The sequence below is a fragment of the Salvelinus sp. IW2-2015 genome, linkage group LG37 (assembly GCF_002910315.2).
Source record: "Salvelinus sp. IW2-2015 linkage group LG37, ASM291031v2, whole genome shotgun sequence".
NCBI lineage: Eukaryota > Metazoa > Chordata > Actinopteri > Salmoniformes > Salmonidae > Salvelinus > Salvelinus sp. IW2-2015.
This window is the reverse complement of record NC_036876.1, coordinates 18,905,802-18,921,974: the sequence shown is the minus strand read 5'-3', so window position 1 is coordinate 18,921,974 and position 16,173 is coordinate 18,905,802. Positions and strand designations below refer to the sequence as shown.

General features: G+C 41.5%; 1 protein-coding gene across 3 annotated transcripts in view; it reads left to right on the top strand.

The window, feature by feature from the left end:
* LOC111960096 (sodium/potassium/calcium exchanger 2-like) overlaps positions 1-16,173 on the top strand; it is a 140,829-nt gene that overhangs the window by 90,421 nt on the left and 34,235 nt on the right. For 2 of the 3 annotated variants that reach the window (XM_070437768.1, XM_023982005.2), the window contains 2 exons: positions 5,770-5,820; positions 9,927-10,025. In XM_070437768.1, coding sequence (XP_070293869.1) covers positions 5,770-5,820; positions 9,927-10,025 — 150 coding nt within the window. The remainder of the gene's footprint in view (positions 1-5,769; positions 5,821-9,926; positions 10,026-16,173) is intronic. The other variant, XM_023982006.2, reaches the window with a different exon arrangement.

Genomic DNA, 16,173 nt, shown 5'->3' with positions numbered 1-16,173 from the left:
TAGATGAAGTGTACCGATGATGAAAATTACAGGCCTCTCTCATCTTTTTAAGTGGGAGAACTTGCACAATTGGTGGCTGACTAAATACTTTTTTGCCCCACTGTATAACTAGTCACTCCATTACAACTGATGTCACTTCCACTACTATAACTTATTTCACAACCATTAATACTTTACGAAAAGCTAGCAAGCACACACATTTTCTTCAGGAAATCTACCTATTATTATTATTACAGACTCCGCACTGGATATTTTGTATACACCATATATAATAAAGGGAGACTAGATATATTCTGCATTGTGGTGTGAACATGTTGTTGCTGTTATCTTGTCTGTAATGACCATTTCTATATGGCATTGACCGTTGCTGAACAGACAATTACCATGAATGGTTCACCCGTCAACACATACACTCACCAAAAGTACCTCTTGTCACACAATCTAATGAAGGGTGGCTTACAGTAAATATTGCTCATGCAATCAAAAATTATAAATTTTTCAACAAAGAGTGGCTTATCTGCTAGATTAGATATGCCATATGTAAAGATCGAATCCCTGAGCTGACACGGTAAAAATCTGTCATTCTGCCCCTGAACAAGGCAGTTAATCCACTGTTCCTATGCCGTCATTGTAAATAATATTTTTTTCTTAACTGACTTGCCTAGTTAAACAACGGTTAAATTTTTTTTTTTAAATAGATATTTACAAACAATCAATATCAATAAAAAACAATTAAAAAAACAGAGTAAGGGGATGTAATAGATCTCTATTTGATTCTTTGTTATATATATAATATATTCTAAACTCAGCAAAAAAAGAAAAGTCCTCTCATTGTCAACTGCGTTTATTTTCAGCAAACTTAACATGTGTAAATATTTGTATGAACATCACAAGAATCAACAACTGAGACATACACTGAACAAGTTCATCAGACATGTGACTAGCAGAAATTGAATAATGTGTCCCTGAACAAAGGGAGGGTCAAAATCAAATGTAACAGTCAGTATCTGGTGTGGCCACCAGCTGCATTAAATACTGCAGTGCATCTCCACCAAGGCACCTGCAAGTTCCCGGACATTTCTGGGGGGAATGGCCCTAGCCCTCACCCTCCGATCCAACAGGTCCCAGACGTGCTCAATGGGATTGAGATCCGGGCTCTTCGCTGGCCATGGCAGAACACTGACATTCCTGTCTTGCAGGAAATCACACACAGAACGAGCAGTATGGCTGGTGGCATTGTCATGCTGGAGGGTCATGTCAGGATGAGCATGCAGGAAGGGTACCACATGAGGGAGGAGGATGTCTTCCCTGTAACGCACAGTGTTGAGATTGCCTGCAATAACAACAGGGTCAGTCCGATGATGCTGTGACACCGCCCCAGACCATGACGGACCCTCCACCTCCACCTCCAAATCGATCCCGAGTACAGGCCTCGGTGTAACGTTCATTTCTTCGACGATAAACGCGAATCCGACCATCACCCCTGGTGAGACAAAACCGCAACTCGTCAGAGAAGAGCACTTTTTGCCAGTCCTGTCTGGTCCAGCAACGGTGGGTTTGTGCCCATAAGTGACGTTGTTGCCGGTGATGTCTGGTGAGGACTTGCCTTACAACAGGCCTACAAGCCCTCAGTCCAGCCTCTCTCAGCCTATTGCGGACAGTCTGAGCACTGATGGAGGGATTGTGCGTTCCAGTTGTTGTTGCCATCCTGTACCTGTCTCGCAGGTGTGATGTTCGGATGTACCGATCCTGTGCAAGTGTTGTAACACGTGGTCTGCCACTGCGAGGACAATCAGCCCTCCGTCCTGTCTCCCTGTAGCTCTGTCTTAGGCGTCTCACAGTACGGACATTGCAATTTATTGCCCTGGCAACATCTGCAGTCCTCATGCCTCCTTGCAGCATACCTAAGGCACGTTCACGCAGATGAGCAGGGACCCTCAGCATCTTTCTTTTGGTGTTTTTCAGAGTCAGTAGAAAGGCCTCTTTGGTGTCCTAAGTTTTCATAACTGTGACCTTAATTGCCTACCGTCTGTAAGCTGTTAGTTTCTTAATGACCATTCTACAGGTGCATGTTCGTTAATTTATTATGGTTCATTGTTCAAGCATGGGAAACAGTTTTAAACCCTTTACAATGAAGATCTGTGAAGTTATTTGGACTTTTACGAATGATCTTTGAAAGACAGGGTCCTGAAAAAGGGACGTTTCTTTTGTTGCTGAGTTTATCAGAAAGATCAATGGTAATGCAACGTTCATGTGTCATGCTGTATGTAAATCCCATGTCAAATGTGGTATAGTATTCTGGTGACATTCTGGTGTCCGAACTACCCCTGGTCTTGCGTGTGTGTCTGGTCATGGCACCAGACACACAGGCTCAGATGCCTTTACTACCCCACACAGAAATTGTTAGATGAATGATTGGCCTTGACTAAATTATGTAAGACCCTCCCCCAACTCGGAGCATCGTTGTCAAGTTTTTTTACCTAATGGTGCTACGATGCTCCGAGTTGGGAGGGGCTTACATAATTTAGTCAAAACCCAATCGTTCATCTAACATTTTCTGTTGAAAGAATTGATGTTAAAAGTCTTTTGCTCCAGTACACTGCATTTCCATTACGAAAAAAATAAAATACAGTAAGAGGTCATGCCACAAGGACAAAAATAACAACAAGTTCTTATGTCCCGTTGTAAACAAACATAAGAGGGATTTCATTAAAGGCACAGTGCAGTCAAAAACGTGATTTTTCTGTGTTTAATATACAAAAAAGAAAAGGAGAGCCACACACTCAAGGAGCTCGGATGCAATAATGTCATAACCTAATAACCAACGTTTCATCAGGGTATAGCGACAAACACTGCGGGTCACTAGTTATATGGTGTCAAAGGACACACACAGTTGTCTGTAAACAAAAGCTTGTTTTTCATCCCTAGGTAAATTATGGAAAAATATGTACTCCTGGTATCTGTGACCATCAGACGCATATCTGTATTCCCAGTCATTCCCAAATCTATAGATTAGGCCCTAATTTATTTATTTCAATTGACTGATTTCCTTATATGATCTGTAACTCAGTAAAATCTTTGAAATTGTTGCGTTTATATTTTGGTTCAGTGTAGCTGTGGTCATCTGACTAGAATCAACAAGGGCTTTCTACAACAATAGCAATATTAGCGCAGCTAGCTAACATTGACTAGACCATAAAGCAACACACAGGGACATGCATTGCCAAACAACACTACTGTCACCTTCTGGTTTGGAGTATTTAAACAAAGCTATGTGGCTGACGAGTTTGAGGTCTTTGCTGTGTGAACACAAACATTTAATAATCCTACTGGTGTGTCTGAGCTATTAGCTATACCATTGTAAGAGCCTCTATGTACACTGAGTGTACAAAACATTAAGGACAAAAGCTCTTTCCATGACATAGACTGACCAGGTGAATCCAGGTTAAAGCTATGATCCCTTATTGATGTCACCTGTTAATAAATACATTTCAATCAGTGTAGATGAAGGGGAGGAGACAGGTTAAAGAAGGATTTTTAAGCCTTGAGGTAATTGAGACATGGATTGTGTATGTGTGCCATTCATATGGTGAATGGGCAAGACAAAAGATTGAAGTGTCTTTGAACAGGATATGGTAGAAGGTGCCAGGCGCACCGGTTTGTGTCAAGACCTGCAACACTGCTGGGGTTTTCACGCTAAACAATTTCCCGTGTGTATCAACAATGCTCCACCACCCAAAGGACATCTTGCCAACTTTACACAACTGTGGGAAGCATTGGAGTGAATTGAGGCTGTTCTGAGGGCAAAACGGGGGAGGGGGCAGCTCAATATTAGGAAGATGTCCTTAATGTTTTGTACACTCAGTGTATATTGAGATCCCTGAAACCACAGAATAACTATCAAATGAAAAATGTATATCCCCTCAATTCTGTTAGATTGAACATGTAGCTACTGGATATGTACAGTTGAAGTCAGAAGTTTACATACACCTTAGCCAAATACATTTAAATGTAGTTTTTCACAATTCCTGACATTTATTCCTAGTAAAAATTGTCTTAGGTCAGTTAGGATCACCACTTTATTTTATGTGAATGTGAAATGTCAGAATAATAGTAGAGAGAATGATTTATTTCAGCTTTTATTTCTTTCATCACATTCCCAGTGAGTCAGAAGTTTATATACATTAAATTAGTATTTGGTAGCATTGCCTTTAAATTGTTTCACTTGGGTCAAACGTTTCGGGTATTCTTCCACAAGCTTCCCACAATAAGTTGGGTGAATTTTGGCTCAGGCCTCCTTGCTCGCACATGCTTTTTCAGTTCTCCCCACACATTTTCTATAGGATTGAGGTCAGGGCTTTGTGATGGCCACTCCAATACCTTGACTTTTTTGTCCTTAGGCCATTTGCCACAACTTTGGAAGTATGCTTGGTGTCATTGTCCATTTGGAAGACCCATTTGTGACCAAGCTTTAACTTCCTGACTGATGTTTTGAGATGTTGCTTCCATATATCCACATCATTTCTCCCTCATGATGCCATCTATTTTGTGAAGTGCAGTCCCTCCTGCAGCAAAGCACCCCCACAACATGATGCTGCCACACCCCTGCTTCACAGTTGGGATGGTGTTCTTCGGCTTGCAAGCCTCCCCCTTTTTCCTCCAAACATAACGATGGTCATTATGGCCAAACAGTTATATTTTTGTTTCATCAGACCAGAGGACATTTCTCCAAAAAGTACAATCTTTGTCCCCATGTGCAGTTGCAAACTGTGGTCTGGCTTTTTTATGGCGGTTTTTGAGCGGTGGCTTCTTCCTTGCTGAGCGGCCTTTCAGGTTATGTCAATATAGGACTCGTTTTACTGTGGATATAGATACTTTTGTACTGCTTTCCTCCAGCATCTTCACAAGGTCCTTTACTGTTGTTCTGGGATTGATTTACTCATTTCTATGAGACAGAACATGTCTCCTTCCTGAGCAGTATGACGGCTGTGTGGTCCCATGCGGATTATACTTGCGTTCTATTGTTTGTACAGATGAACGTGGTACCTTCAGGCATTTGGAAATTGCTCCCAAGGATGAACCAGACTTGTGGAACTTGTGGAGGTCTACAATTTTTTTCTGAGGTCTTTTGATTTAACCATGATGTCAAACAAAAAGTCACTGAGTTTGAAGGTAGGCCTTGAAATACATACCTCCAATTGACTCAAATGATGTAAATTCGCCAATCAGAAGCTTCTAAAGCCATGACATCATTTTCTGGAATTTTCCAAGCTGTTTAAAGGCACAGTCAACTTAGTGTATGTAAACTTCTGACCCACTGGAATTGTGATACAGTAAATTATAAGTGAAATAATATGTCTGGGAACAATTGTTGGAAAAATTACTTGTGTCATGCAAAGTAGATGTCTTCACCAACTTGCCAAAACTAGTAAAAGAAAAAAAAGCAATTTGTGGAGTGGTTAAAAAACGAGTTTTAATGATTACAACCTAAGTGTATGTAAACTTCTGACTTCAAATGTTTCTCGAGTAGGAAATTGTTATTAATTCAAAGTAGGTATAAGGATTCAATTGTTTTTGTTGTTGTTGTCATGAAGTCCTTGCTCCTTTGTTTTGCATTTATGCAGAGATGTCTTGGTCTGAGAGAGAATTTGCTATCCTTGTCTATGCTGTGTGTGTGATGCTAAACCTTCAAAATGTTTTGTTATTCATGCTCCTTTGCTTTTCTATGTCTTTGTTGCCTTACCCTTGTCTTTTGCTGTAACGTTGTAGAACTTGGGACTTATGGAAAACTAAAATATTATCACACAATGACCGAGGAAGGTAAGCCTTTTCAATAGATTATTTGAGTCACTTTTCTCATTTGTTTTATTTTTCTCTACATTTTGGTCACTTTGCCTCATGCTTCATTATTTTGTGCTTGTAATGTATGTTTTTCTTGGTTTGATCACCTCTCTACGAGATTTCACTAACATAAGTGCATATATTGGTACCCTTTGTAACTTTCTATTTTTGCCATTTACATTTTTGTTATTTGTGCTCAGAGGTGTTTTACATTTGTATGTTTTAGTGTTTCTTGATTGATCGTATTTGTTATTATTAATGTTGATTTATACTAAATGTCACCTTGAAACACACCATACAGGAATGAAGGAACTATACTTGGGATCCTCAGATCTTTTATTTATTTTACTCTGGAAATTATATTTTTAATTTGTGAAGCTGAAGTTAATATGTGCAGTGTCGACCATACAGTTCTCAAAATGTTTGTGAGAGATTTTTGACCTATTCTTTTCAGATCTTCTCAGGGTTTTTCCTGATGGGTCTAAATTTGACTATAATTTAGCAGGGAGAGGGACCATGCTAAGTTATTTTCCCGACATCGATCTGCTAGTGAGTGGATATGCACTGGTATCTGACTCTTTTCCATGCAAACAGACACACATAGACACACACGCATGCACAAACATACACACAGACTCCCCAAAAAAACATTGAGCATCGCATCAGTCCTGTCCCTCTCATCTTGGAGAAACAGATCGGCCATGCGTCAGCACACTCTCGGAAGCCCCACAATCGACAGTGAGAGCAGAACTGCGTATGCACGTACGATTTACGTCACCAATTTTGGTATTGTGGAGTGACTCATCCACCCAGGAATTGCATAACAGTATCAGAAAACAGAGTAGCAACAGAGCGATAATGTAATAATGATAATTGGGAAATGGCTGTCTTTGATTAAATTTGGTAATGAACTTTGAAGATAGATATTTTGTATTGTGTGACTTACACCAGTCCCAATGACAGAAAAAGGCTCATGCTGTGTAAAGGCTTGGAAATACAAAGAAATATTTTTGAAATGACAGTGATTTAGTAAACAATGTATGGCATAGGGAAATCACTGTGAATACATCGCATATTTAAAAAATGTGTCAGTGCTAGACCGGCTTAAAAATGGATTGACCGAGACCTTGCGGGTTGAACTGTACCATTATACCTTTACCCAGAAGATGAAGGGCACTCTCCACATTAAGGACACATACTGTACTCCTGCTTCAGATACAGCATTATACCCCTCCATCCATGTCTGAAGAATTTGCTGGAAGCTCTGATCACACACAGCATGCAGGCGACCTCAGTGCCGATCTCCCAAGGTGAGTCGGGCTAAAGGCTGTAGACGCGGAGAGCCAGTGATCCATATCAGTGTGTCAGAATGTATTAACAAGTGTGTGCAAGGGCGTTGATTGCTACAGACAGCGGATAGAGAAAGCGAGGGGGGGGACTCTGTTGTGCTGGGTTGGTGTTGGGGAGTTAATGATTTTGCTGGAAGGTCACAGATGGTGACATGGTTGGGTGGACTACATGTCGATGACTCACCACAGCAGCCCTGATGAAGTAGCCAACCTTACTTTATTCAGCCAAAAACTCATTAAGCTTTCATATAGATTGAAGTGCACTCGACTGATTGAAAGTATGCACAACATATGTGCACAGACTTGCACGCTCATGGATGCAGCATGCCGTAAACAAGCGCACATGTATGCAGCATGCCCATATCTGCATACACAACAACTTCAGTAAGACGTGATGTATTTCAGACTCTTGACTTGTAAGCCTTTACACTGAGTGTACAAAACATTAGCAACACCTTCCTAATTTTGCCTGCAGAACAGCCTCAATTCGTCGGGGCATGGACCACAAGGTGTCAAGCTTTTCACAGGGATGCTGGCCCAAGTTGACTCCAATGCATCCCACAGTTGTGTCAAGTTGGATGTCCTTTGGGTGGTGGACCATTCTTGATACACACGAGAAACTGTTGAGAGTGAAAACCCCAGCAGCGTTGCAGTTCTTGACACAGTCAAACCGATGCGCCTGGCACCTACTACCATAACCCGTTCAAAGGCACTTAAATATGTTGTCGTGACCATTCACCCTCTGAATGGCACACGTACACAATCCATGTCTCAATTGTCTCAAGGTTTAAAAATCCTTCTTTAACCTGTCTCCTCCCCTTCATCTACACTGATTGAAGTGGATTTAACAGGTGACATCAATAAGGGATCATAGCTTTCACTTGGATTCAGGTGGTCAGTCTGTGTCATGGAAAAGTGTTCCTAATGTTTTAATAATTATATATATTTTTTTAACTAAAAATGAAATAACTAGTGCCAACTTTGCACCAGGCAAAAGTTTAGTAAATTAGGCTACATGAGTTCCATATATGATCATTATGAACCTCTTGTCACTGCTGAGGAGTATTTCTGTCTGTAATAAAGTCCTTTTGTGGGGAAAACTAATTCTGATTGGCTGGGCCTGGTTCCCCAGTGGGTCGGCCTATGCCCTTCCAGGTCCACCCATGGCTGCACCCCTGCCCAGTCATGTGAAATCCATAGATTAGGGCCTAATGAATTAATTTCAAATGACTGATTTCCTTATATGAACTGTAACTCAGTAAAATCTTTGAAATTGTGCATGTTGCATTTATATTTTTGTTCGGTATAGATTTTCCAATATGATCTGATCTATTTTCTTCTTATTTTGACCTCTATGTTAAATGTTTAATCTCTTGTTATTGCCATTGTGATCTTTTTTTACAAATATATTTTGGTACATCAAATGTGAATATGGTGAGAAGAGGTTCATAATGATCATATATGTACCTCATGCCAAATTTACTAGACATTTGCCCGGTGCAAATTTGGCACTAGTTCTTTTTTTTCTTTTTTTTCTTTCTTTTTATTATATTACCCCTTTTTCTCCCCAATTTCGTGGTATCCAGTTGGTAGTAGTTACTGTCTTGTCTCATCGCTGCAACTCCCGTACGGACTCGGGAGAGGCGAAAGTCGAGAGTCATGCGTCCTCCGAAACACAACCCAACCAAGCCGCACTGCTTCTTGACACAACGCACATCCAACCCGGAAGCCAGCCGCACCAATGTGTCGGAGGAAACACCGTACACCTAGCGACCTGGTCAGTGTGCACTGCACCCGGCCCGCCACAGGAGTCGATAGTGCGCGATGAGACAAGGATATCCCTGCCGGCCAAACCCTTCAAAACCCGGACGACGCTGGGCCAATTATGCGTCACCCCATGAGCCTCCCGGCTGCGGCAGAGCCTGGGCTCGAACCCAGAATCTCTGGTGGCACTGCAGTGCCTTAGACCACTTATTTTCTATTTTATTATCTCTGCAAACCAGAAGGAAAATCTTGCGCTAGCTACTCAAATAAGTTCTGGGGGGAGATGTATGAGAAAATATTCTAGAACGAGGAGTAGAAGCATGGTGGTAGCTCCAGCCCCCCCTCACTCTTCATGTGTCAGTCAAGTCTATGGGTCAAATGTCCCCTCCCGCCTCGAAAGATGCTCACACCTGCTAAATCATGAAAAAACAGTATTACCGCAACAACTGTTGCTCGTTAGTCGTCGCATCCCACAGTCTTCTGACAGACGTACGATACCATTTATGTTATGTTGTCTGTCCACGAGAGATGAGTAAAAAATGTATAATCTGAAATGGACAACAAAATATCTTAATCAGTCTCTTAAATGTCATGTTACTTTTGTGTTCTATCTTTTAAACTACACGCTATGCCTCGAGAAAATAAAAGTGTACAAATTTTGCCGCAACTAGTATAAAGGCTTAGTAGACCTGGCAGTAGATTGGGTGTGACCGATTATGCTTCATAAAGTGTTCTCTCCAACTGGCTGGCATCTTGGACATTGCTGGCTCATCAGTACATGATATGATATTGACTTCAAACTGTCATTTGAATACTGATGTGAAAAATGCATGTGTTCTTTTCCTTTGAACTAAGAGAAGTCTGGAACCATTTAAAGGCAGAGGAGACCTGAGTCCAGGCAATGGAAATTTGAAGGTGACATGTTCATTTAAACACAGTCCCCTAGTTAACTCCCCAATGGTTGTGTTGCAGGGAAATTCAGAGAGAAGGCATCCATCCTTCACAAGATTGCCAAAAAGAAATGCCAAGTAGAGGACAGCGAGAAAGCCAACGGAGTAGCSAGCCGGTCAGGTGAGTGGCCTCTGTACTCTGGGGGTGGATTGTAACGAAGACGCAGAACTTTACACGGAGCACCCCGCTACCGCTGTTTTTCTTAAAACGAAATATGCTTGATTGCTACAAAAAACCCAAAGGAATACATTTCTAACAGCTGATTTTATGTTGATACCAGACACCTTTAGCTTTCTTAGTCTTGGTTCTCTTTTCCCGCCCTAATGAAATAATGACCTATCAGGAGCATCGGAAACCGTAAGGCTGATGAATGTAGAATACTTATCATAAGAATATAGGAATAGTAGGCCTATACTTTATGCAAATGTTTTATCTTAAATGGTTAAATCATATATGGGTACCACTAAAATGTTCATTTGATAACAATTATAGATTAGCCGATATAACTCATCATGATTGACTTGGTTTAGTTGCCTATTTCAAATATGATGCAGCGATATATCCCCCGCAGTCTTGATAAGAAATTAATATACTTTTTAAAGACAAATTGTAATTAATGGATTACATAATTTGGAAACGAAGAGGCTGCACCAACATGAGTTTTCCATTCATACAACAGATAGGATAAATTGACACAGTAGATTTGCCGTGGTAAATGAGGAAAAAGCTTTATTTCAGTTTAGTTCAGTTTATTTTTAAATAGATAAACCACCCTTAGTCTGTAAAAAAAAAAAGGATTAATAATCCCCACCAGAGGGCAAAACGGCGTTGAACATTTTGGGCAGCAATCAGGACAAAAAAGATAACCTTGACATCCGCTTTATGGAGTAGTAAATCATGGCTAATGATGGTTGCAATTGAGATTAGCTGTGAGGGTGATTTTAGCGTGTATTTTCCTTGTGTTGGTACGTTGGCCAATGTTCATTGCAATTGACCCTGGGGGTCTAGTGTAGTCTCATGTGTTAACACAATTGTAATGCGTGAATGGCTGCTGATATGATATGGCTGCTGATATGATGGCGCCGGGAGAGATGGCTGCTAACAGGCTCCTAACCAATGGTGTTATTGTGTGTGTTTTTTCGCATTATTTTGTATATAATGTTTCTGCCACCGTCTCTTATGATCGAAAAGAGCTTCTGGATATCAGGACAGCGATTACTCACCTCGTACTGGACAAAGATTTTTTCTTTAACGAGTCGGAATTACTTCAAACATGCGACAAGGCCCAAATCACCGTCATTCGCATGAAGAAGAGATGGAGACATCGAGGACGTAGGTCGGGGTGCTTTATAAGGATCCAACGCCGAGTGAGTAATCCCCCGCTACCATCAGTCCTATTAGACAACGTGCAATCATTGGATAACAAAATAGATGAGCGCCAATCAAGACTATCCGACCAAAGGGACATTAAAACTGTAATGTTTCTCCGAGTCATGGCTGAACGACGACATGTATAACATACAGCTGGCTGGGTTTTCGTTCCATCGGCAAGATAGAACAGCTGCCTCCTGTAAGACAAGGGGTGGCGTTCTGTGTCTATTTGTATATAACACCTGGTGCACGAAATCCAATTTTAAGGAAGTCTCTAGGTTTTGCTCGCCTGAGGTAGAGTATCTCATGATAAGCTGTAGACCACACTATTTACCAAGAGAGTTTTCATCTATATTTTTCATAGATGTCTATTCACCACCCCAAACCAATGCTGGCACAAAGACGGCACTCAACGAGCTGTATAAAGCAAACTGGAAAATGCTCATCCTGAGGCGGCACTCCTAGTGGTCAGGGACTTTAATACAGGGAAACTTAAATCCGTTTTACCTCATTTCTACCAGCATATTAAATGTGCAACCAGAGAAAAAACGAATCTCGAGACCACCTTTACTCCACACACAGAGACGGGTACAAAGCTCTTCCACGCCCTCCATTTGGCAAACCTGACCATAACTCAATCCTCCTGATTGCTGCTTACAAGCAAAAACTAAAGCAGGAAGTACCAGTGACTCGCTCAGTAATGAAGTGGTCAGATGACACAGATGCTAAGTTACAGGACTTTTTTGCTAGCACAGACTGGAATATGTTCCGTGATTCTTCCGATGCCATTGAGGAGTATACCACCTTAGTCACTGGCTTCATTAATAAGTGCATCGATGACGTTGTCCCCACAGTGACCGTACGTACATACCCCAACCAGAAGCCATGGATTACAGGCAACATCCACACTGAGCTAAAGGGTAGAGCTGCGGCTTTCAAGGAGCGGGACTCTAACCCGGACGCTTATAAGAAATATATATGCCCTCCGATGACGAACCATCAAACAGGTAAAGAGTCAATACAGAACTAAGATTGAATCGTGCTACACCGGCTCCGATGCTTGTCAGATGTGGCAGAGCTTGCAAACAATTACGGACTACAAAGGGAAGCACAGCCGTGAGCTGCCCAGTGACACAAGCCTACCAGATGAGCTAAATAACTTTTATGCTCGCTTTGAGGCAAGCAACACTGAGGCATGCATGAGAGCATCAGCTGTTTCAGACGATTGTCACGCCCTGGCCTTAGTATTCTTTGTTTTCTTTATTATTTTAGTTAGGTCAGGGTGTGACATGGGGAATGTTTGGGTTTTGTCTCGTTTTGGGTGGTTATATGGTAAAGCGGGTGTTGGGTTTAGTGTATGGGTTTGTGTTGAGTGAATGTTTATAGGTATGTCTATGGTTGCCTGAGTGGTTCTCAATCAGAGACAGATGTCTTTCATTTGTCTCTGATTGGGAGCCATATTTAAGGCAGCCATGGGCATCATGCATTTGTGGGTAATTGTCTATGTGTAGTGTTTGTGTCAGCACTATTTGTCATTATAGCTTCACGGTCGTCAGTTTGTTATTTTGTTAGTTTGTGTATAGTGTTCGTTTTGTGTTTTCTCTCTTCTAAATAAAAGAAGATGTATTTTTCACACGCTGCGCCTTGGTCCAATCTCTCACCGCAAGACGATCGTGAAAACGATTGTGTGATCACGCTCTCCGTAGCCGTTGTGAGTAAGACCTTTAAACAGGTCAACATTCACAAGGCCGCAGAGCCAGACAGATTACCAGGATGTGTACTCCGAGCATGCACTGCCCAACTTGCAAGTGTCTTCACTGACATTTTCAACCTGTCCCTGACCAGGTCTGTAATACCAACATGTTTCAAGCAGACCACCATAGTCCCTGTGCCTACGAACACCAAGGTAACCTGCCTAAATGACTACCGACCCATAGCACTCACGTTTGTAGCCATAAAGTGTTTTGAAAGGCTGATCATGGCTCACATCAACACCATTATCCCAGAAACCCTAGACCCACTCCAATTTGCATACCGCACCAATAGATCCACAGATGATGCAATCTCTATTGCACTCCACACTGCCCTTTCACATCTGGACAAAAGGAACACCTACATGAGAATGATTTTCATTGACTACAGCTCAGCTTTCAACACCATAGTGCCCTCAAAGCTCATCACTAAGCCAAGAACCCTGGAGCTGAACACCTCCCTCTGCAACTGGATCCTGGACTTCCTGACGGCCCGCACCCAGGTGGTAAGGGTATGTAACAACACATCTGCCACGCTGATCCTCAATACGGTGGCCCCTCAGGGGTGCGTGCTCAGTTCCCTCCTGTACTCCCTGTTCACCCATAACTGCATGGCCAAGCACGACTCCAACACCATCATTAAGTTTGCAGACAACACAACAGTGGTAGGCCTGATCACCGACAACGATGAGACAGCCTTTAGGGAGGAGGTCAGAGACCTGGCAGTGTGGTGCCAGGATAACAACCTCTCCCTCCACGTGATCAAGACAAAGGAAATTATTGTGGACTACAGAAAAAGGAGGACCGAGCACACCCCCATTCTCATCGATGGGACTGTAGTGGAGCAGGTTGAGAGCTTCAAGTTCCTTGGTGTCCACATCACCAACAAACTATCATCGTCCAAACACACCAAGACAGTCGTGAGTCATGAGTCCTCAGATCCTCAAAAAGTTCTACAGCTGCACCATCGAGAGCATCCTGACTGGTTGCATCACCGACTGGTATTTCAACTGCTCGGCCTCCAACCGCAAGGCACTACAGAGGGTTGAGCGTACCGCCCAGTACATCATTGGGGGCATGCTTCCTGCCATCCAGGACCTCTATACCAGGCGGTGTCAGAAGAAGACACAACAAATTGCCAAGACTCCAGCTACCCTAGTCATAGACTGTTCTCTCTGCTGCCGCACGGTAAGCGGTACCGGAGCGCCAAGTCTTGGTCCAAAAGGATTTTTAACAGCTTCTACCCCCAAGCCAAAAGACTCCTGAACAGCTAATCAAATGGCTACTAGGACTGTTTGCATTGTCCCCACGCCACCCCCATTGTTACGCTGCTGCTGCTACTCTCTGTTTATTATCCATACATAGTCAACTCTACCTACAGTACATGTACATATTAACTAAATTACCTCGACTAACCGGTTGCACATTGACTCTGTACCGGTACCCCCTGTATATAGCCTCACTACTGTTATTTTATTGTTGCTCCTTAATTATTCTATATGTTTAAATTTTATCTTATTTTTGCATTATTATTTTTTTACTTCAGTTTATTTTAGTAAATCGTTTCTTAACACTTTTTTTTCTTAAAACTAAGTTGTTGGTTAAGGGCTTGTTTCACTGTTTCACAAGCATTTCACTGTAAGGTCTATATACCTGTTGTATTCGGCGCATATGACTAATAAAATTTGATTTCATTTTAGATTTTCTAATGTGATTTGAATGCTATCAGAAACACAAACAAGTTCAAGAGTGATCTATTTTTCTTTTATTTATTTCTCTTGCACACACACTTTCACAAATATTTGTATGTTTGGCAGGTGGCTAAACAAACCGTCCACTAAACAAGAAAAATAACATTTTCCCTTCAATGCTCTTTGTTTGAAAACCAGTTGAAAAAATCTGCAATCTGATGAAAAATGCAGTTCAATAATCTCCAATAACTGCACAGACAGAGATGGTCACTATTTGGCCATGTTACAAAGTACAGTTCCAAACAATCTGCAATCTGATTATACTCATTACGTCATTACTCCTGTCCTTATTACTGTAGCATGCCCATCTAGTGATTATTACACTGTCGAACGAGAACCAGTTGTAACTTGATACATCAAATCTCAATAGACCAACAGGCTCTGACTCAAAGAATGTGGTGGACAAATGCCCCGTTTCTTACCTTAACCAGTAGTAACTGCCAACTTCATTTTAATTGATCTTACAATTTTCAAACGCCTGAAACAGCTTTTTCCTGCAATCTAGAGCCATAATCATTATTCTTAATTCTCTGTATTTTCTGTATATCTAAGCATACTCCTTAAGCTGTCTGTATCCTCCTGACTGGTGGTTAGGTTTAGGGCTGAATATAGTTCTCTGCAAAATTCTGGATTAAAGATTTAAAGGAATGTGAGTCTTATTCAGCACATTTAGTAATTGTGTGCTTTTCTAAAGTTGACCAACCTTGCCAGCAGGCGTGCCAGCTAAAATAGTTAGACAAGCTAGCTACTCGAACTTGATTGATAGCCTGAAATGGCTTCTTGGTAGCTAGTTATGAGGTTTTGGAGATTGGCTAGCTAAAGCCAACTTCATAAAGATACTAGGTGGCTAGTAGTATTACAGAGAAACACCAACACATTTAAAAACAACTATAAACAAAATGCTCTTCCAGGCTCTCTATCTTGAGTCACACACACCACATCTTGTCTATAGAATGCTAGCTTTTAGGTTTTTATCACCATGACAAATCAATTGTCAGCTTCAAGCTATCTCTAGTAGAACCCATGTCCTCAACACCCAGACTAGCTGCAGGGTGCTAGAGTGGAGACCATACAACACAACATTAGCAGGACAGAAATATCTTACTGTTCGTTAAGTAAATAACTGTTACATATCCAACAAATAAGGTGAATACATAATTTTTCCCTCACCATAGGACGCCAATTCTAGATTTAATTTTGGATTGGAGATGCTTAATGTGAGTCTGGAAGGAGAGTTTACAGTCTAACCAGACACCAAGGTGATTTGTTCAATTGAGACGCTCCCAAGTGCAATTAATGCAGGTTTTCATTTCAAAGATCTCTGACACAATGGTCAAAAAGATACTCAGGGGGGCCATAGAAAGAGCTTTCATTGGTACAAAATCAAAGAGGGAA